Source organism: Podarcis cretensis (genome assembly GCF_951804945.1).
Source record: "Podarcis cretensis genome assembly, chromosome: 5".
In the NCBI taxonomy this organism is placed as follows: Eukaryota; Metazoa; Chordata; class Lepidosauria; order Squamata; family Lacertidae; genus Podarcis; species Podarcis cretensis.
Window position 1 is genome coordinate 59900784 of NC_137174.1, and position 21165 is coordinate 59921948.

General features: G+C 42.9%; 1 protein-coding gene across 1 annotated transcript in view; it reads right to left on the reverse strand.

Annotated features, from left to right (window-relative positions):
- HPSE2 (heparanase 2 (inactive)) overlaps positions 1-21165 on the reverse strand; it is a 115401-nt gene that overhangs the window by 20975 nt on the left and 73261 nt on the right. Inside the window, exons 4-6 of the mRNA XM_079977210.1 lie at positions 18198-18371; positions 17197-17368; positions 3318-3365 (exon numbers count right to left, since the gene is read on the reverse strand). Of these exons, the coding sequence (XP_079833336.1) occupies positions 3318-3365; positions 17197-17368; positions 18198-18371 (394 nt within the window). The remainder of the gene's footprint in view (positions 1-3317; positions 3366-17196; positions 17369-18197; positions 18372-21165) is intronic.

Genomic DNA, 21165 nt, shown 5'->3' on the forward strand with positions numbered 1-21165 from the left:
TTGTGCCTGCTGTTTTGCTCCAGTGCTGGGGCACACACACTACTTTTTTAGCAACTAACCTTTCCCCTACAAAGCAACTACAGCAAGGATGGCAGCAGGCGCTCTTTCCAGGGAAAGGGGAGGGCAGATGAAGTTTCCCCAGAAAAAGCAGGAGCTTATTTGATGGGGAAAGGGTGTGTGGGTGAAGTTTTCCCAGAACTTCCCCCTGCAACGGCTATCTATTTCATGGAATCAAGGTACGGAACAAGTATCAAAGAATCAGGCCCAGCATTAATACAACATTCTGTAATTAAACTCATGCCATTGCTGCTATCTAAAAGTGCTGATTTTCTCAAACAGTTCATGTTAGATTGGGGGGGGGGGAATGTGTGACCCACATGGATGGGCTTTGTCCTTCATGATAGAGAGATGGACACTAACCACCCAGATGAGTAGACACACACCACAGGATATTGCACATTTTCCACTTTGAATTCCTTTCCTCCATTTCAGTCTTAAGGGCATCTCCTGTAGAGTGAATCCTTCTGCAGCAAAATACTGAATGCATTCTTACAACAAATGTTTCATTTCTTCCACTGGTATGCTACAATACCATATGTGCTTACTAGTGTATATGAACCAAGGCTCTGATTCATGAACAAATACACTGCAAAAGTTCTGTCATCAACCCCACGGCACTCAATGAGTGATAGCAACAGATCTCATGCACAGGTAACATAGTCATTGTGTAGCCACTGTGCCTGGGAGAGTGATCAGCGCAGCACTCCTGAATCTCTGTAAATTTAGAAAGGAAGCTTCACTGGAGTCTGGAGTCCAAGAATGAATGGGGTGCTATATGGTATGCATAATTGTTTCCAACACGATTATCATGGAGTTTCACACACAAATGAAGTAGGTATAGTCTGGAATCATGAACCCATGTTATTCCAAATAACACCGAGTTCTCTGTAAGTGCAATTCTGTGGCTATAACCTGGGAAACACTTTTGCGTGCACCACAGAACTTCCTTCAGAATGCAAAACTGATGGTGCTTCCGTGTAGCTGAAGGCATTAAAGCATCATAAAGGGGTCTTGCATAATATAATATCTTGCCTAAGTGTAAATCTTGACAAGTTTTGAGGGGCCTTCTTTCTATCTGATTCTATAAAGCTTCACTTTCTGTCAATCACTAGAGAAAGGCTAACACACACCCTGCCTTTGTTCAGTCAAAATCATAATGTTTGAGTGAGAGAGCTCTCTTCCTCATGTGAGGCCTATTGACCATGCTGACTGAGACTGATGGGAGCTGGAGTCCAACAATATCCAGAAAGCCACAGTTTAGACACCCCTAGCCTAGAGATCACTGACAGTCAATCTCTGGAACAAGGGACAGTTTCAGCACCACTAGTGGATCAACCCCATGGAATCCTGGAAAGCCAGAAATTTATTTTGGCAAAAATATCTGTACAAGCTAATACCAATTTGGCGCAGCATCATTCTGAAGATGCCAACAAATACAACAGAGCATCAACAACTTTCTAAGGACAAGGGACTGTCATTACTTGGCATTCAATCCATGCTTGCTCTCAGGCTATGTTGTTAGGCAGCAGGAACACCAGTCACACTAACCTGAGCAAACTCTTCATTAAGAGAACTGCCTGTGGATCCCAGCCCATTTTTTGCCGCAGCAAGAATTCTATGCCCACCATTTCTAAACGTGGCCCTTGCTCCTGATCAGGTCACCTTCAGCAACATGGTTAAACCAGGGCAATATCCCATTCAGGCTAGGTAAATGCTGCACATGTGTCTTTCTAAAGCTATCACATGACCCCAGAGAGTAGACAGACCTGGTTGCTAAGGTAAATGGCAAAAAGGCAGAAATGTCAATAAAAGTACCTCTCTGTGACTCAACCCACATTTTACTCAGAGTAGACTTGCTGGATTTAATGACTATGACTAGGTCTGTTAATTTCAGTGGGTCTACTATGAGTAAAATATAGTTGAAAACATCCCTGTATATTCACAGTCAGCTTGTCCTGTGACTTCCAGTTTCTCACACTAGTGAGGGAAGAACAGTGCTAGCAGACAAGTTCTGCCGTTTGAAATATTCATCACACAGTAGGTTTCTGTGAGGACATCATCCCTCTGCCACACATAGGGCACTGGTGTGCGGCAATCTTTTCTCTGAATATCTTCTTGCATTGATACTGAAATGTGCAAGGCTTATCTTATAGGATTTATTCTTGGATGTCAGGGGCTCAGGAGCAGAGGCACAGGGAAGAGAGGAGATGGAGAGCGAAGGGGAAGAATCCGAGGGGAGCGTAGGAGAAGAGGACAGTGGACCGAGGGATTCCATGAGCCTCTCCAGCGAATCGGAAGATTCACAGAAGGGGGCGCCAGTGGCCAGGGGTAGGGGGTTCCCAAGGGGAACGCCCCAGGAGCAAGGGGGCAGCAGGGACTCCCAGAGCAGTAGTTGGAAATCAGGACCAGCTTCCCCACCAGAGCAGAGTGGGGGGGAAGAGTCCCAAGGATCAGGGCCAGTGCATTCCCCACCAGGGAGAGAAGATAAGGCAGGGCTGACCACACCTCCATCGGAGAGTCAGACAACGGAGGGGCGGTCAGATCCGGCCAGTATCCCGGAAGAGGGAAGCAGTGACAGAAGTAGTGAAACGGTCAGGAGGAAGGTCACTGGATTGGCGCGAGAGGCAAGTTCAAATGTACAGGAGCGCGGGACAGCAGAGAATGAGGATTGGGAACCGGGTCCTAAAGCCCGCCGGAGGCAGGGGGAGGAGTTAAGCGACTCAGCGTCAGAAGAGTCCAGAAAGGGGGATCTTAAACTGGTGTCAGAGGGGAGGAGATTCAGACGGGACTTCGCCGGTCTAGGGTTTAAGACGTAGAGCTGCGCGCTGCGGCTTTGAAATGGAAACTGAACCTCAATAAAGACTTTTGTACATAACGACAGCCTCGCGTTGGTCCTCTGTGAGCTGGGACCTAGGGGCAGCTCTGACATTAGCCTACCCTGAGCTTCACACTAGGGAAGCCTCTGACACCAAAACCAACATGAGTGGTAGAATTCCTTGCTACATAGCTGGTATTCTTCTCACAGCGTAAGTTCTGCTGTCTGCAAGAGTTTAGCCCGTCCATATAACTAGAGAAGTTTCTTCTTAGCCAACAGAGTGAACTCAAGAAAATAGAATGGGAAAGGTAGTCTTAGAAGTCTCTCTCTGTGTTCTTTGTCTGAAGATAGTGTTCTATCGATGTCTGGCTCAGTTCTTGACTTCTGCCCAAATTGATGCATGTTTAGAAATATTGGAAAGGGAAAGGGGGGAAATACCTACTGTTGCCAGGTAACAGCATCCACTGTGTTCCCTGCCACCTTCATGAACCTGTGAGATACAGAAAATATGTGAGCTTCTGGAAATGAGAGTGGTCCACACATACATACATACATACATGCACTCACAGCTCACATCAGTACAGGCCACTAACATTCCCAAGAAGTCAAAGTATGACATACTGTTCTTCTGCTATGCAATATCACATCAACATTGAATCAGTAGGCTTTTGTCAATTTAAAGTAATAGTTGGATATAGCAAAACCCATACTCTTATTTACTCCAGTTCTGATTGGAAAGAAGATTCTTTTTGGAAAGGAGAACCTAAGCTAAACTGGACCCATTAATGAAACTCTCCGAAGGGGTTGGTGAAGGTTCTCAGGGTGCTATGATACTACTGCAATAGCTTCAGATTAGCCCTTTGGTACCGCAGTTGCTCCAAGAACTGACTCCCTAGGGAACAGGGAGAATCAGAAGGATCCAAGAATGAATCTCCTAGACAACCATCTTGGGTTGTCACCAATGGAAGCGAACCAAGATGGTTCTCACCAATGGAAGCGAAGGCACAGAAAAAACTCAATGTGGAGGCCAAATGGCCGAAATATTGGGAAATTTTGGAACAAGATGGAGACAGAATAAAATTGCAGAGTTTTGAAAAATTGAAAAATAAAGTGCAAGATTGGCTCCATTATTATCAAATAATGGAGGCATACAATTTGGACAAAAAAGTTGGCTTCCAGGTAGAAAAATCAAAATTGGAAACAGAATTGTTAGATTCAAAAATTAAGAATTTGTCAAGAATGTATAACTTGCTGCTGAAATGGAATACTCAGGATAAAATGGTGAAATCTGATATGATTAAATGGGCACAAGATGTTGGACATAACATAATGATGGCTGACTGGGAACAGTTATGGACCACAGGTATGAAATTTACGGCATGTAATGCCCTAAGAGAAAACTTAATGAAAATGATTTATAGGTGGTACATGACACCAGTCAAGCTTGCAAAAATTTACCATTTGCCCGATAATAAATGTTGGAAATGTAATGAGATTGAAGGTACATGTTTTCAACTTTGGTGGACATGCCCAAGGATTAAGACATTCTGGGAGATGATTTATAATGAAATGAAAAAGGTATTCAAATATACCTTCCTGAAGAAACCAGAGGCCTTTCTCCTGGGCATGGTCGGCCAATTGGTGCCAAAGAAGGATAGAACATTTTTCATGTATGCAACAACAGCAGCAAGAATACTCATCGCGAAGTATTGGAAGAATGGCAGATGAAATTGATGGACTATATGGAATTGGCGGAAATGACTGTCAGAATCCGAGACCAGGGAGAAGAATCGGTGGAAGAAGACTGGAAAAAGTTTAAAGATTATTTACGGAAATATTGTAAAATTAATGAATGCTAGAAAAATGTTGGAATGAAGTTATATGGCTTTAGTAGAAATGTTATAAGGAATTAAGGATAAATAGATTAATAGAGTATTAAAGGAAAAATAAGGTTAGAATGTGCTAAGATAATTATAGGATTGAAAACAGAGGAAGATGGAAAGGAATTGCTGAAAAAATTAACAGAAGTGGAATAGAAAAAGGGAGGTGTGAGGAGGTCGCGGAAATAAGTGAATGAAAGATAAGATATTGAAATTATTTGATGTGTTTTAAATTGTGTTTGTTTTGTTTTGTTAGTTTAATGTGTTAGTGTTATGTAGTGTTTTTGTATTGTATTGTTTTTCTTTTTTTGTAGTGTTTAAATTGTTGGAAAAAGTAATAAATATTATTTTTTTAAAAAAGAATGAATCTCATAGAGTGCCTGCACCCCAAAAACTCTGAAAGGAAAGGAAGCTTAAAGTGTGCTCCCAGCATCTCCAAGAACCAAAAAACATTTCTTTCCTTGTAGTTTGGTGTTGCGCACCCAGCATGCATATCAAAAACCATGCTATGTTATCTTAGATAGCAAATTTCCAAGGCTTTATGATGCATGCAGTATGGTTTGCAGCAAACAGCACATCAGAGAGCTGTACATGACAATAAGGAAAGTCAGAATTTGGTAGACCTCTTGCAACTTTGCCAGTTTTGCATGGCAGAAACCACCACACTTTGCTGAGACTGACTTATTCAAATTTGCATGATTATTTTGACTGCAGTGTTTTGGTTTAGCAAAAACAGGGGCAACAGAAGCCCCCCAAAATCAGGAGAAGTTTGGAGCAGGGGCAATAAGATATGGGAAGACAATAGGACGTTCCCTTCCCCCAAAAGCTCCTTTTGGTTTTTCTGTGTGTACATTTTCAAATCTTCTCCATAGCCATGACAGCCATGTAAAAAGAACAAGGGCAAGATGCAACACGTTGGGTGGGTGGGGGTAATACCATGTCTCGTTTCATATGTTGTGGCTCTGTGACTTGAAACATGCTATGCACATACACACACACGCGACAGACAGCAGCCTGTTTGTTTGTTTGTTTGTTTGTGAGTATGTGTGTCAGTTTGATTGGGAATATGAAAAAAAAGTCTCTAAGGTTCTAGGGCTCCACTTAAGTTCATGGTGTGTGCAAGATGCTCACAACACAGATAGTTCGGATGCTATGAATTTTTCAACTAGCATAGGAGAACTGGAATACAGGCGTCTCCATCTCTTCTACCATCAAGAGTAGGGATAGCCAACATGGTGCCCTCCAACTCCCATCATCCCTGAGCACTGACCATGCTGGCTGGGGTTATGAGAGCTGAATGACATCTGGAAGGCACCACATTGGCTCACCATGATCTAGAGCCCCATAGAACTGATATTTGACTCATCCCCTTTATTGCTGTCAGGAAGGCAGCCAGAATAGTTATTTGTTTGAGCAGTCTCAACATTATCTAGAAAAATATGCACATTTAATGTAATTCTCAGTTCCTCGCTGTGTACATAAATAGCAAAGATGGGCAGAGTAATGAACATGATATGTTGGGCAGTCAATGTGCTCCAGTGGTGATTTATACATTCTGTTCTCCCCATGCCCATCCACATGGAATGAAATGTTAATTTGCAGTCCTGTGAAATGATATGTGCTACTAAATTAAAGACATGGAGAAGTTCAGCCCCAACTAATAACATTTATATGTAGCTCACCTCCCTGTGGTTCTTTCCTCTTTCTTTCACAGCCAGGGGAGGAGCGTGTTTTCTTTTCTATTCGTATTTCTTTGGTTGCGGTGCTTTTAAACAGAGTGCACACCATCTGTACCATTGTGTACATATGCTACAAATAAAAAAATCTATAATCTGGTAGGTAAGGCTACTGTATTTATCATCCACATCTTGTGGTTGACTTCATTCATTTCCATCAATGTGTGTATAGTTCAATAGGAATGTCCTTTTTCTTAAGGTTAATGAAGTCAGGATTGTGGGGGGTTTCTTATCTCTTCCATACAGACAATCATATTTAGCTCTCCTATGAATTATATTATGTCCCTCTATATTTGATGCCCCAAACAATATACAGTGTTCTTTACTAAGGCCAAAGCAGAGCCAAGTACCATGGTCCTGTTACTCCCAGTGTTTTAGATCGGTTGTCTGTGCTAATGAAACCAAGGCTGGCTTTCTCCTAATTTGGAGTACCATTGCACTGCTAATCTTGTTAAAAGAGCAATACCTCTGCCCAATATGTGCATATTCAGCACTTCTTTCATCTTTTCTGATTGGTAATAGTTTCCATTCCCTTTTGCTGAATTTCATTTGTTGCCCATCCAGCTGTCCAAGTTATCATGATTGCTTTGCATGCTATCTCTGTCCTGCAAAGCTTCTGAGTACTTTACAAGTTTGGTAAGCATCGTGTCCACCCTAAGACATTCTATGTGCACATTTATGCACCCTCATATCCAAACCAGAGCACTTTCAACTTTAAGATCTATCTCCATGTTTCCAGTCCACACTAGTGGATTGTGCTTGACTGGATATATGAATGCTGTGGACTTAAGGTCCATTTTGGGTATGCACACAGGCACTTGTTTACCTGTCCAGGCACACTTTTTTATTTCGTTTTTGAAATATCAAGCTTACCAGAAAATGAGATCTGCACAAAGGAGCAGCCAAGAATAATAATAATAATTTAAAAAATGTGTCACTCCAAGCGAGGCAAGGATTTGGAGTTGCTGGTATAAAAGGCTACCACTTCCTTTCTTCCTCTTTTCTTTTCACACTTCCTGTACCCACAAGGGCAAATTTTAGTTTTACTTTCAGTACAGCTCTTTTGAGCAGTTCTGTGCAAAAGAGCTTTTTAAAAAAATAAAAATTCCACGAACATGCCCACAGCAACAGGAAAAGGGCAGGCTGCATTGTTTCCTTTAGGCTGATGGACACAAAATGGAAGTAGGGGGTGTGGCAAAATAGGAAAGGCGATCTACTTCTTAGTGGATGAGTCTTTGTCAGCATGAGCAGACAAGCTTTTGAAATATTTAGAGGACCACTTCTCAATTTATGATTTCCCTATGTTGACGGGATCACGTTATGTGCAACCCCTCCCTGATCCCTTCATCTCTACCCCACTTGGTGATATTTCTTACCCCCACAGGGAGCCTCCTAGGTGATAATTCATTTACAAAGATTAGAAGAGTCTTTGAAAAATAGAAGTGGCAGGAACAATGTTCAGAAGGTGAAGCTGGTGCCATATCAAGTATCCAGCTGGAACCAATTGGTCAAACACTGGACCAGATGATTCATCCAGCCAGATCTTGATAACACAAGTTCATAGGCAAGATGTCATCTGCTGATCCAAAAAGCATATCTACATTTTCCATACCTCCCTCTCTGGTATCCACATGGCAACAACTCTAACAGCTGAGTATCTGTAAAAAATGGGATTGTTGGATATACACAACATTCCCTTGGAACACCTGTCCTATCCCTAGTTGAAATAATTTATCTCCTCTGAATGTTCAACTGTTTAACAACTTGTATTCCCACCTGATGATATTTCCGTCTACTTGTATTTCCATTTTGCATATGTGAAATGACATCAAAAGCCTTGCTAAAATACAATGCCTACTGTTCTAGCCTGATCTAATAGAGCAGATCCCTGCCAAAAGTCTACTAGGTTGGCTTTCCCTGTTGTCGTCTTCATAAATCTATGCCAGCTACTAGCAATTATCCTGTTTTCCCATAGGTGCTTAAAACAGATTGATTTATAACCCATTCTAATAACTTCCAGGGTATAAAAGTCAGACTAATGGGCCTATAACTCCTCAGTTTCTCCTTTCTTGCTTCTTAAATATAGCCATTATATATCTGTCCTTCTCCATTCTTCTGAGACATCTTCTTTCTTCCATGAAGACTCGAGATAATTGGTACATCCTCATGAGATTTCTTTGGCACGTGATGGTTGTTCTTTGATGTGTGACTTTCTCCCCTGACCCACATCTGTTTTCTCTCCCTGTGTGTCATATATCTACTTTGAAGAGCACACCAGTTTACAGAGTGTGCAGTTTAGGCATCAGGTAAGTGGGTTATGAACAAGCAAGTTGGGAAGGAATGGTCCTCAAGTCCTAGACCATTTCCCTACTTGTGTATCTAGAGTGACAGTCAGTCACTGGATGGGAATCTAAGGGCTGCTTCATATGTTATACCCTGTGTACCAATGGCATTCACTGTAATATGGTGAAAGCATACATAGATGACTCATTTATTTCAGAGCTACATAGTGGGTAATATTCTATTAACTTTTGCTCAGTAGAAATTAATTGAAATTAATGAATGTGACTAAGTTAGGTTCATTAATTTCAATGGGTCTACTCTGAGTAACAGTTAGCTGAAGACTACCCAATATTTTTCCCCATATTAAATCCAGTTTTTCTACATGTACATCTGTACTACATGACCAAATGTCTATGGCATAAGAGATCCTCGTAATATATTTCCACACAGTTTCACACTTTGAAAGTGTTTTTACTACTCTGGTTTCCATTGCTGGGAAGGCCCAGTGTTTGGTCCAGGTACTTCAAAGGGTTTTTGGGTCATATGGTCAGACTCACAGCTAGGAAGACAGCAGATTATGCAACAACAAACTCAATATTTTGCCTCATAAATTTATATATTTTGCTAAGCATAGGCAGAGGAATTATTGAATACTTAAATAAAAACAAAATAATCATTTACATAATTCTTCCATGTATTTTTTAACCATTGGAGAAAAAAAATTATGTTCGCCTTACCAGAAAAAACACAACCCTCTCACACAAAGAAAGCAGAAAAATCTGGAACACATCTTATTTTACAAAGGGGGAGGGATTATGGTGTAATGTCTTTCTATGCCTCCTCCCTTAAGATATGGGGTCTGTGAATTTTTAAAGAATCTCATTCACAAAGCCTGGTTTAAATTTTTATTCAGGTGCTAAGTATTCCAGTCAAAATGGAGAGTACTAAAGAGTACCAAAAATGCCAAAATACATATACAATGAACGCTTGGCTTCAGTGAGACAACTGAGGCATAACTCCCCTTCAAAGAATGTGTATGGATTTACATAAAAAGAGGACCTGCTGCACTCTGGAAACACACTCATCAAGTTCTCGTCACACGTACCTAACCCTCTCCAGGGCTGTGGTCCAGGAAAACCAGTTTTGCTAGTTTGCAGCAATTGCCAGCTTTTCACAACACAGATTGGCTGCTATCTTCTGACATCACAAATCCCCCACTCTTCCTCTTTCGAGCACTTCAGCAGATTTCCCACCCCTTCACCCCCCCAAAAAAATGGGGGGTGGCATACATGAACTTTTGATGGTTTAAACATGCAAACTCCCCCCCCCCCCACACACACTGGTCATTGCCAGAAGTTGGGGGAAAGGGCATGACAGATGACTCAGTCCATATTGGATTCAGTCCATATTTGATTCACTGATAAAGCCTTCTGTCAAAAGCACTGCAAATGCAGGCTAGAATCCAGGCTCACTTTGAGTGAGGAAAGCATGTACTTTATTAAGACATCCTTCAGCTCTGCTTCCACCGCTTCCCCTCTCTTTCCCTCTGCCATCTCAAAAGGTGGGATATAAATGTAAACACTGCAACTACTACTACTACTACTAATAGTAGTAGTATTATTTGGAGACCAGAAAGCTGGAGAGAAAGGGCCACATGGCCTTCAGTGTAAGAGAAGGAAATATAATTATGAGGTTTTAGCTTAAAAGCAATAGTTTCAGAGAAAACTAGTATCCTCTATCTTGGATTCACACCTAGGAAGGCTGCACACAGCGAAAGAGTGACACCAGTTTCCTATACACAAGGATGCCAGAAGGCAACCATTGCACTTCTGAGAAGGGAAATAATTTTTTATCTGATATTTCTGGAGAGGAAAATATAACATCACATTCTACTCACCAAATATCATCCATCGTTTAGGAACCAAGTTCCACACAGGGGCTGAACCTAGGCTGAGGTCATCTCAGTCTCCCTGCTAACAACTCCGCTGATTCTTTGGGAACTCTGAGAAATGCTACGACTCCTGACCCTCCACCCCACAAAGTAGGGAACAGATACAGACTGTTCTGAGCAGCTCTGGTTCCCTGAATAGCCTAATTAACACTTCATCAAGTGGGGCTGGCTGTCCCATCTGTGGAAATTCCCTTGCACCTGACCACATGTCCGTCTCTGATTCTTCTCTCTGCCCTGCAGGCAGCCAACTAGCTCAGTAGTACTAAAGGAACGAAATACACTGAGTTCCCAAAGCATCTCTCCTTCCCCAAACGCAGCAAGATTTCAGGTACAATATTGTGTTAGTATTCATTTCAGGGAAACCTTCACAATTCTGGCTGGGCAGACACAGGGAATCAGTTTGCTTTTAACATGTAGATAGTCGGTCTTTTAAAGAAAAAGAAAAACCCAAGGGTCGACAGTCCAAGACCACATTCACACTGGACGTTTAAAGCACTATGATATCACTTGAAACAGACATGGCTTCCACCAGAGAATTCTGGGAGCTGTAGTTGGTTTAGGGTGCTGAGAACCATTAGGAGACCACTAATCCTCTCACAGAGCTATAATTGCCCATAGTTCCCCGGGAAGAGCAATTGGATGTGATAACACTCTGAGGGAAAGGGCAAGCCATATGACTAAATAGTACTTTCCTGCTCCACAGTAGAGAGGACAGTGGCACAATTCCACACAAAGTTAGAGAAATCAACACCAAGTCTTAAAAGTGATGAAAGGGCAACAGGGAAAATACTAGAGTGCCACAATTCAGCAGCGGCATCACCCATATTTTCTATAATAAATGAGTGAATGCATAAATTATGTCAGATCCAGAGAAAACGGCCACTGTGTAGAATGGCCATAGCTCAGTGGCAGAACATGTGCCTTATATGGAGAGTGACCATAAAAACAATTTTCATTTTTTCAACCTTATATTCAGTTCTCCACATTTTGCAGGAAATTATGAATTATTATTTTTTAAAAAAAACTTCTCACGAAAATTCATCAGCATCTTAGTACAAATTTCTCCTAATAAATACATTCTGATATTCAGTTTTGACTAATGCACACATTTTGCAATCTTCCCCACCGTAATGCATTTCTGTACATTGTTTTTGCTAATAATTTCATGTTTATGCACACTTTACCCTAATATATGCATTATTTAGTTGGAGAACTTGCATCAAAAAATTCAGATGAGTGTTATGTTTACGTTTGCATGTTGTTTCAGAAAGTGCAAATTTGACAAATTCACTTTTAAATGAAAACTGCAACAAATTTCTCCTTTACCCCTGCCTCAGAGCAAGCGTGGATAGGATCACACGTTAACCAATTTTAAACCAATCTTAGACCTTGTCAAATGCCTTGCTGAAATCAAGGTAGGCTACATCCACTGTGTTCCCTTCATCTACCAGGCTTGTAATTCTGTCAAAAAACGAGATCAGGTTAGTCTGACACGACTTGTTTTTCAGAAATCCATGCTGACTATTGGTGATCACAGTATTCCTTTCTAGGTGCTCACAAACTCTTTGCTTAATGATCTGCTCCAGAATCTTCCCTGGTATTGATGTCAGACTGACTGGGCGGTGGACTGAGTGGTAGCATAGTCAAGACCGCATTTTACCAGCTTCTTTACAAGAATATCATGGGGCACCTTGTCAAATGCCTTGCTGAAATCAAGGTAGGCTACATCCACTGCGTTCCCTTCATCTACCAGGCTTGTAATTCTGTCAAAAAACGAGATCAGGTTAGTCTGACACGACTTATTTTTCAGAAATCCATGCTGACTATTGGTGATCACAGTATTCCTTTCTAGGTGCTCACAAACTCTTTGCTTAATGATCTGCTCCAGAATCTTCCCTGGAATTGATGTCAGACTGACTGGGCGGTAATTATTTGGGTCCTCTCTTTCCCCCTTTTTGAAAATAGGGACAACATTTGCCCTCCTCCAGTCTCCCAGGACTTCGCCTGTTCTCCAGGAATTCTCAAAGATGACTGCCAGTGGTTCTGAGATCACATCTGCCAGTTCTTTTAATACTCTTGGATGCAGTTCATCTGGCCCTGGAGACTTGAATACATCTAAACTAGCCAAGTATTCTTGTACTATCTCCTTAGTTATTCTGGGCTGTGTTTCCTCTGCTGAATCATTTGCTCCAAATTCTCCAGGTCGGGCATTGTTTTCTTTATCGGAGAAGACTGAGGCAAAGAAGGCATTGAGGAGTTCAGCCCTTTCTGTGTCCCCTGTTTGCATTTCACCATCTTCTCCTCTGAGTGACCCCACTGTTTCTTTGTTCTTCCTTTTGCTACGAACATACCCATAAAAGCCTTTTTTGTTGCTTTTAACCTCTCTAGCAAACCTGAGTTCATTCTGTGCTTTAGCTTTTCTGACTTTGTGTCTACACGTGCTGGCTATTTGTTTGAATTCCTCTTTGGTGGTTTCCCCCCTTTTCCATTTTTTGTACACATCCTTTTTTAATCTTAACTCAGTTAAAAGTTCTTTAGATAGCCACCCTGGCTTCTTTAGGCACCTTCCATGTTTCCGTCTCATTGGTATTGCCTGAAGTTGTGCTTTTACTATCTCCTTCTTAACAAACTCCCAGCCATCATGAACTCCCTTTCCTTTTAGTATTACTGTCCATGGGATCTCACCCAGCACTTCCCTAAGTTTTATGAAGTCAGCTTTCTTAAAGTCAAGAAATTGAGTCCTAGTATGCTTGGCTGCTCCTTTCCGCTTCAGAAGAGCATGATCACTCGCGCCTAATGATCCTTCCACTTCTACCCCACTAACCAGGTCATCAACATTGGTTAGGACCAGATCTAAAATGGCTGTTCCTCTTGTTGCTTCTCCCACTTTCTGGACAATGAAGTTGTCTGCAAGGCCAGTGAAGAATCTGTTTGACCTTATGCTCTTGGCTGAGTTTGACATCCAACAAATATCCGGGTAATTGAAGTCCCCCATTACTACTATCTCCCTTCCTTTTGCATGCTTGGCCATCTGTTCCAGGAAGGCATCATTTATGTCCTCCATTTGGCTTGGGGATCTATAGTAAACTCCCACAATGAGGTCACTGTTATTCTTCTCTCCCTTAATTTTGACCCAAATGCTCTCACTTTGGCTTTGAGGTTCTAAATCTTGGATCTCTTCACAGGTATACACATCCCTGACATATAACGCCACTCCTCCTCCTTTCTTGTCTGGTCTGTTTCTCTGAAATAGATTGTATCCCTCCATTATTACATTCCAATCGTGGGACTTATCCTACCAGGTTTCAGTGATGCCTATTATGTCATATTTAGTTTGCTGTACCAAGAGCTCAAGCTCATCTTGTTTATTTCCCATGCTTTGCGCATTAGTGTACAGACATTGAAGTCCATTAATCATTCCCCCGTGACTCTTATTTAAGGATTTTTTCCTCCCACCACTAGATCTGCGTGCTGTTTGCTCCATTTGGTCTATGACATTTGGATGATCATCTTCATCAATTGATAGACTCCTACCTTCAGGAGCACTGCCCCATGATATTCTTGTAAAGAAGCTGGTAAAATGCGGTCTTGACTATGCTACCACTCAGTGGATTTGTAACTGGCTGACTGACCGAACCCATCAATGGTTCCTCTTCATCCTGGAGAAGAGTGACTAGTGGGGTGCCACAGGGTTCTGTCTTGGGCCCGGTCTTATTCAACATCTTTATCAACGACTTGGATGATGGACTCAAGGGCATCCTGATCAAATTTGCAGATGACACCAAACTGGGAGGGGTGGCTAACACCCCAGAGGACAGGATCACATTTCAAAATGACCTTGACAGATTAGAGAACTGGGCCAAAACAAACAAGATGAATTTTAACAGGGAGAAATGTAAAATATTGCACTTGGGCAAAAAAAATGAGAGGCACAAATACAAGATGGGTGACATCTGGCTTGAGAGCAGTACATGTGAAAAGGATCTAGGAGTCTTGGTTGACCACAAACTTGACATGAGCCAACAGTGTGACGTGGCAGCTAAAAAAGCCAATGCAATTCTGGGCTGCATCAATAGGAGTATAGCATCTAGATCAAGGGAAGTAATAGTGCCACTGTATTCTGCTCTGGTCAGACCTCACCTGGAGTACTGTGTCCAGTTCTGGGCACCACAGTTCAAGAAGGACACTGACAAACTGGAACGTGTCCAAAGGAGGGCAACCAAAATGGTCAAAGGCCTGGAAACGATGCCTTATGAGGAACGGCTAAGGGAGCTGGGCATGTTTAGCCTGGAGAAGAGGAGGTTAAGGGGTGATATGATAGCCATGTTCAAATATATAAAAGGATGTCACATAGAGGAGGGAGAAAGGTTGTTTTCTGCTGCTCCAGAGAAGCGGACACGGAGCAATGGTTCCAAACTACAAGAAAGAAGATTCCACCTAAACATTAGGAAGAACTTCCTGACAGTAAGAGCTGTTCGACAGTGGAATTTGCTGCCAAGGAGTGTGGTGGAGTCTCCTTCTTTGGAGGTCTTTAAGCAGAGGCTTGACAACCATATGTCAGGAGTGCTCTGATGGTGTTTGCTGCTTGGCAGGGGGTTGGACTCGATGGCCCTTGTGGTCTCTTCCAACTCTATGATTCTATGATTCTATGAAAATTTTCACCATACTCTCTCCACATACATGTCTTTAAAGCTAAATAAACCCAGTTCCTTTGGCCTTTCCTCGTGGGATTTGCCTTCTAGCCTATTTGCCATCTTTGTAGGTTGCCCAGAAATGTTTCCAATTTGTTCATCAGCTTTGCTACCTAGAAGATGTGGCAGCATGCTTTCTTCCTCAGCATTACAGCTAATGCTGCTGACAATATTACATTATTTTGCTGCAACTCCACATACGCCCCCTTTCTATTTTTATGTATTTAACAAAATTTATATACTGCTTGATTGTTGTTGTTGTGTTTTTTTTTTTAAAAAAACCTCTTAGCAGTTTAGAAAAACAGAAAATATAGCATTATATATATTATCAATAAAAACAATTTACGCCAGGTATTTAATAATATTTAAAAAATGATTTAAATCAACAGTAGCTAAAATGAAATCAAGCATGTGTAACTTTAGACCCGCCTAAACAAAAATGTTTAAAACAAAAGCAGAAAATAGTACAGCAAAGATGTCTGCCTGGTGTCAATAGACAGGGAATTCCAAACTGTATGGTGACTTGTGTGGAATGAGTCTTATGTGGCATCTGCAATAGTGCTAGTTCTGCAGATCAAACTGGTCCAAAGGGCATATATGGAGTAAGGCAGACCCTTAAGTAAACTGGTCCCAAGCTGCTAATGGTTTTATATATTAACAATATACTAATGATATACTACTAATGGTAACACCTTGAACTTGGACCAATAGCAAATGGGCAACCAGTGCAGATATCTGAGCAGAGGTGTTATATATTGACAGGTATCACTCCTCTCAGCAACAGTGCTGCAGCATTCTGCACTAACTGTAGCTTCTGTAGAAAGGGAAGCCCCACAAAGTGTGCATTGCAGTAATCCAATATTGAAGCCATCAATGGCTGAACTAATGTGATCAAGCTCTGCTGGTCCAGAAATGATTGTAGCTGTGTCACCAGTCACAGCTGGTAAAAAGTGCTTCTAGCCACTGAGGTTACCTGGGGCTCCAGTGACAGGAATATGATATTTGCACACTTGAGTCTTCTTTGTTTGCATTTTACTTGGTCAGTTTTCACCATGTTGCTGTGTGCTAAGCTCTGAGGTTTATTAAGATTGTTTCTGGGGTGTTTGCCAGTTGTCCCAGTTTTGTATCAAAGGCTGGTGCAGAAGCAATGGCCAATCTGTGCAATGTCCTCTTTCTCTTACAAGTCATGGTTGCTCAATGCTTCTTCCTCTTTAGATGGAATAAGAGTCTATATAGCAACTGTTAATAAGGAAAGGTTTGGGTGTTTGAAAGGGACAGCCAATGAAAACTTCTGCCAATGCCTTAAGAATTTGGCAGGAAAGTGGTGAAATAGTACTGGAACATAGGGAAGGGAAGTGGCAAAGGAGATCTTATAGGAGGGTCAACAATGAGGCATGGACACTTTGCTTTGATTGTCCTGACAATTTTACCAACTTGAGTCTAAAACATCATGGAATACTCCAGGGACCTTCAAATGCCAGAACCTGGTCTGCCTAGCACCCTGGCACTCTGGACAGCTAGAAATCAAGGGCACATACTGTCAGTTTAGCTAGTATACTGCTTCATATGACACAAAGAGCAGCTACTGTGCCTTCCATGGATGTATGCCCAGGGTAAGCATGGATTTTTCTATTACTGCACCATCATGAGCAAAGAAGCCACCTCTGAAGAGCTTTTCATTGCTATGCAGTGATTAAACCTGAGAGATGGGTTTGATGTCTCTGGTATGAGAAAGATTTCATATGTCCCTGCATTGTTGGCCATGAATCAAATCACTCACCCATCCAGAAGGGCCACAACGTTCTTCCTAGGCCTCCCAATGTTGGGCCCATACAGGCTGGCTCTGGAATAGGTGCGGATCAGCTGCAACAGGCTCTTCAGCTGCATGTAGTCTTTGCCCAACTGAGTACCATTTACTGCTCGCCCTGTCAGGGTGCGGTAGTTATTTGGTTCTGGAAGCAAACAAAAACAAGCATTCACCAACTCTGTCCTGACTGATCTGAAGATGGTGCCCCGTAAAAGCCATGAGTGAGAAGGTGGAGTCACGGCCCCTTACCAGGAAAGAGGGAGGGGGGGTTGGCACTGTGTGGGTACATTGGCAGAGAAAACCCAGTGATCTCACTGATGCACCTACATGGTGTTGACCTCCCTGCCGCCTCTCCGCTCTCCCTGCATGGAGACCCTATGAGGAAAGGACTGGTGAAGATGACTCTATATAGCTCATTACAGTGCAAACATATGCACACTTACCTCAGAATAAATGATATTCAACATAGTTGGACTCCTGGAGAGACATTTTAGGATTGCACTATTTGTCCCCTGTTTTTACTGAAAACTTTCAAATCTTCTTTCTCACACAAGCTCCTTCCTTCCCTGTACCATCAAGATATCAATCTCTTTTTTGCCTGCAGAATCCTATGGCTATCAATTGCAGTGAGCACCCCCAGTAGCAGTGTTCCACTTCTGTCATTCAACAACTACTAGCTATGATGGCTATGTTCTATCTCCACTGTTGGAGACATTACGGTGCTAAATACCTGTTGCTGGGAATAGCAAGTAGGCACGCTGCTGTTGCCTTCGTTTCCAGCTTGCAGGCCTCCCACAGGCATCTGGTTGGCCACTGTGAGAGCAGGATGCTAGACTAGATGGGCCACTGGGCTGATCCATTGGGCTGTTCTTAAGAATTCCTCCTAACCTAGAAGGTGACCCCAGTGCTTATTTTCTCTCCAATTCTCCCCGTCCACCCCCTTCTCCAAATCCCCATCTCCAAACCTCACTCACCATTGCCCAACTCCCAGGAGATGTTGTACTTCTTGCTGGCACTGTACTTGAGCAAGCTGAGGGCATTGGAGCTGTTCCAGGAATTGTTGGGGTTCCGGCGCAGTGCGTTCAATGCAAAGATGAGGTGGAGGCCAGAACAGTCAGCAAAATTATAGAGTTTGTCTAGAGACCTGGCTGGGAAGAAACAAAACCAGCGTGAAACTCAAGCGCAAAGAACTCCAAGGTCCAGAGAGTAACCCCCATAGTTGCTGAAGTTCTTTGTCCTAGGGAACTCAGAAAAGGGTGGTAACAACATGGTCCAGATGATGGGTTAATTATGCCAGTCTTCCCCAACCTGATTCCCTCCAGATGTTTTGGACACCCAATTCCCTTCAGTCCCAGCCTATCTGGCCAATGGTCAGGGATGATGAGACCTCTCATCTAAAACATCTGGAAGACCCCAGGTTGGGGAAGGCTGCAGTGTGCTATAAATGGCCAGCTGCTGCTATTTATTTATATTTATTTTAAAATTTTATTTTATTACCCAGTAGCAAAAGAGGATCCACTCCATCCTTTCCCAGGTTAGTTCTCCTATTGTGAGGATATCACTCCCCTCCCCAGCATTCAGATTACCCCCATCTCATTAACATGCCCAAACTTGTCTAGTTACAAGGAGTATCATACTAGATATTAGACGTGTGTGGGGATTTGACTATGTGAAAAAGCCCTTTATCGCTTTCTGTGGCTTCCTGAAGGCTGTCTCCAAGGTGGCTTGTGGTTTACAGAATGACACCAGACATCTCCAAGTGGCTCCTTTCTGTGCAGTCTGCTTTCCTTGGAAGCTCTGACCCAGTTTAATGAGGTTATACATCTGCAGCCGCTTCTGAGAATCGTTTTTTTACAGACAGGTCTCCAAAGAGCAGTTATACCTTATTATTCATTTTTACAGCCTGGACTATCTTCTTGAAGAAGGAGAACAGTTAAAAATGAATAGTTTTGTATTAAACTGAAAAGCAATTGGGGGAAAGAAATAGCTTTCGGGCTTGGAATTGGATGGCTTTTACTATCAGGAATGGGCTCCAAGCTGCAGGCAGGCCTACAGGAAGCAAGGCACTGTTGCGACCTCTTGGGAGCTTTGTTCTATGGTTCAACTTCCAAAGCATGTTAACAATCATTTACTTGTTTCTTCTCATAACAATTCTAGGGGATAAGTCACTATTATTCCCATGTTACTGGTGAAGAGCTCAGGCTAAAAGACGGTGACTCGCCTATGGCCTCGTGATGGCAGACAAGGGCCTACTAGACGTAAATTCATTGCTAGAGCCACTGGAACATACATGAATATGGAAGAGGCCTTCATTCAGCCAATCTACACCAGTACTTCTCCTTCCCCCTCCAAACTATTTATTTGAGCAAGGAAATAGATGTGCATATAAACCATTCTTGGGTGACATTTGCAGATAGCTGATGAACAGAACTTAAATGTGCACCTCTGGAGGGAGGGGAGGAGGGAATTAGCATTAGAAACAGCTCCAAGATGTCCTTGCATGCTGTAAATGAGGTCTGCGCACAGCAGGCAAGGAGGTGGGAATCTCTGAGGTGAAAGGTCGGGGATGCTAAATAGGCCCATACGGCTGGCGGTTTGTTCTTTATGGGGCCAAAGGCTGGGTCACCCCCCTGGGGGAATCTGCTGTCTCTCAGGTCTCAGTCACTCCTTGTTACACTGGGCTCCATTCTGTCCGGGTCACGCATTTTCTAGGGGAACCCGTGCTTTCACGAGTATCTTGGGGCCTGCAGCATGCATGTGTTTGTGTGTTAGCGCTGTCTGAGCCAGCTCCAGGTTTTGATGGAAAATCCTGAGGAGATTTTTCCCAGCCAATTACATTATTGTTCTCGGAGAGCTCCATGTTTTCTGTGGTGAGGTGTGGGAGTAGGGAGGAGAGATGCTGCAAGCTTTAAGTGGAATCAGGTGTTGTTTCCCTGCAGGGAAGTCTGGTAAATGTCAGAGTCCTTGGAGTAACAGGTACTGGCAGATGAGCCCAGCACTTCCCACACAGAACAGCCTCCTTCCTCTCGGAATCCTGCATCCTGCCCTTTGTCCTTGGAACGGAGGTCCATAGCTACGTCAGATAGACCAGCCGCCTTCTGGGAAGCTGGCACCCACTGGCAGCAGCAGGCGTAAGGATGAGGCAATGTTTTTGAGACAAAAAAGGTGGGACCCAGATGTCACCCAGAGTGCTTAACATCCTAGCAGCAACTACATCTCTGATGGGCCAAGCCCCACCTGCTTGGGGCCGGGAACCACGTTCAGGGCTCAGAGGATCCCACCTGTGAGTGCGCAGGTGCCAGGGGAGCACGTGTTGCCATGGCGATCACTATTGTGTTTCTTAAGTAAGAAGTAGTGAAGGAAAGCAGGAGGGAGATGCAGAGAGAAGCCGTGAGCTGCTCGCCTCCTCCCACTCCTCCTTTCCTGTGCTGCTGCTGATGTAATACAACAAATTTATCTGGCTCAGTGCAAGCTGCAGGGCCATTCTTTGCCCTTGAATGTAATGAATTTCTTTCCTGAAGGCAGGGACCAGCGCTTGCTAGAAAACAGTTGCTCGCTAGAGGGTTTGACAGAACTGCCCCTCTTTTTTCTTCTGTCTCTGGGGTTTGGGCCTGGATGTTTGCCAGGTCTTCAGTAGCTGCACCTTGTCTTAGGGCTTCAAAACATTTAGAAGGTACAGCTACGGTCTTCAGGGAATACTCAGCAACTTTATACCTTGAGCTGTCAACTGATCAAAAGAAAACATTATTGCTTGTTTGGGCACTCTTTACACCAACTTGACCTGCAGAAATGAGCAACTGATAATGTTTATCTCCTGCCAGTTCCTGCATAGCAAGCTGCTCTTAAAAGCTGGTTCAACAGTTGGCAACCCTGTTAATATCAAACCCCGGTTTCTGTTTGGTTAGGTTTCAGGCACAGCTTGCAGCCCAGTAGTATTAAAAG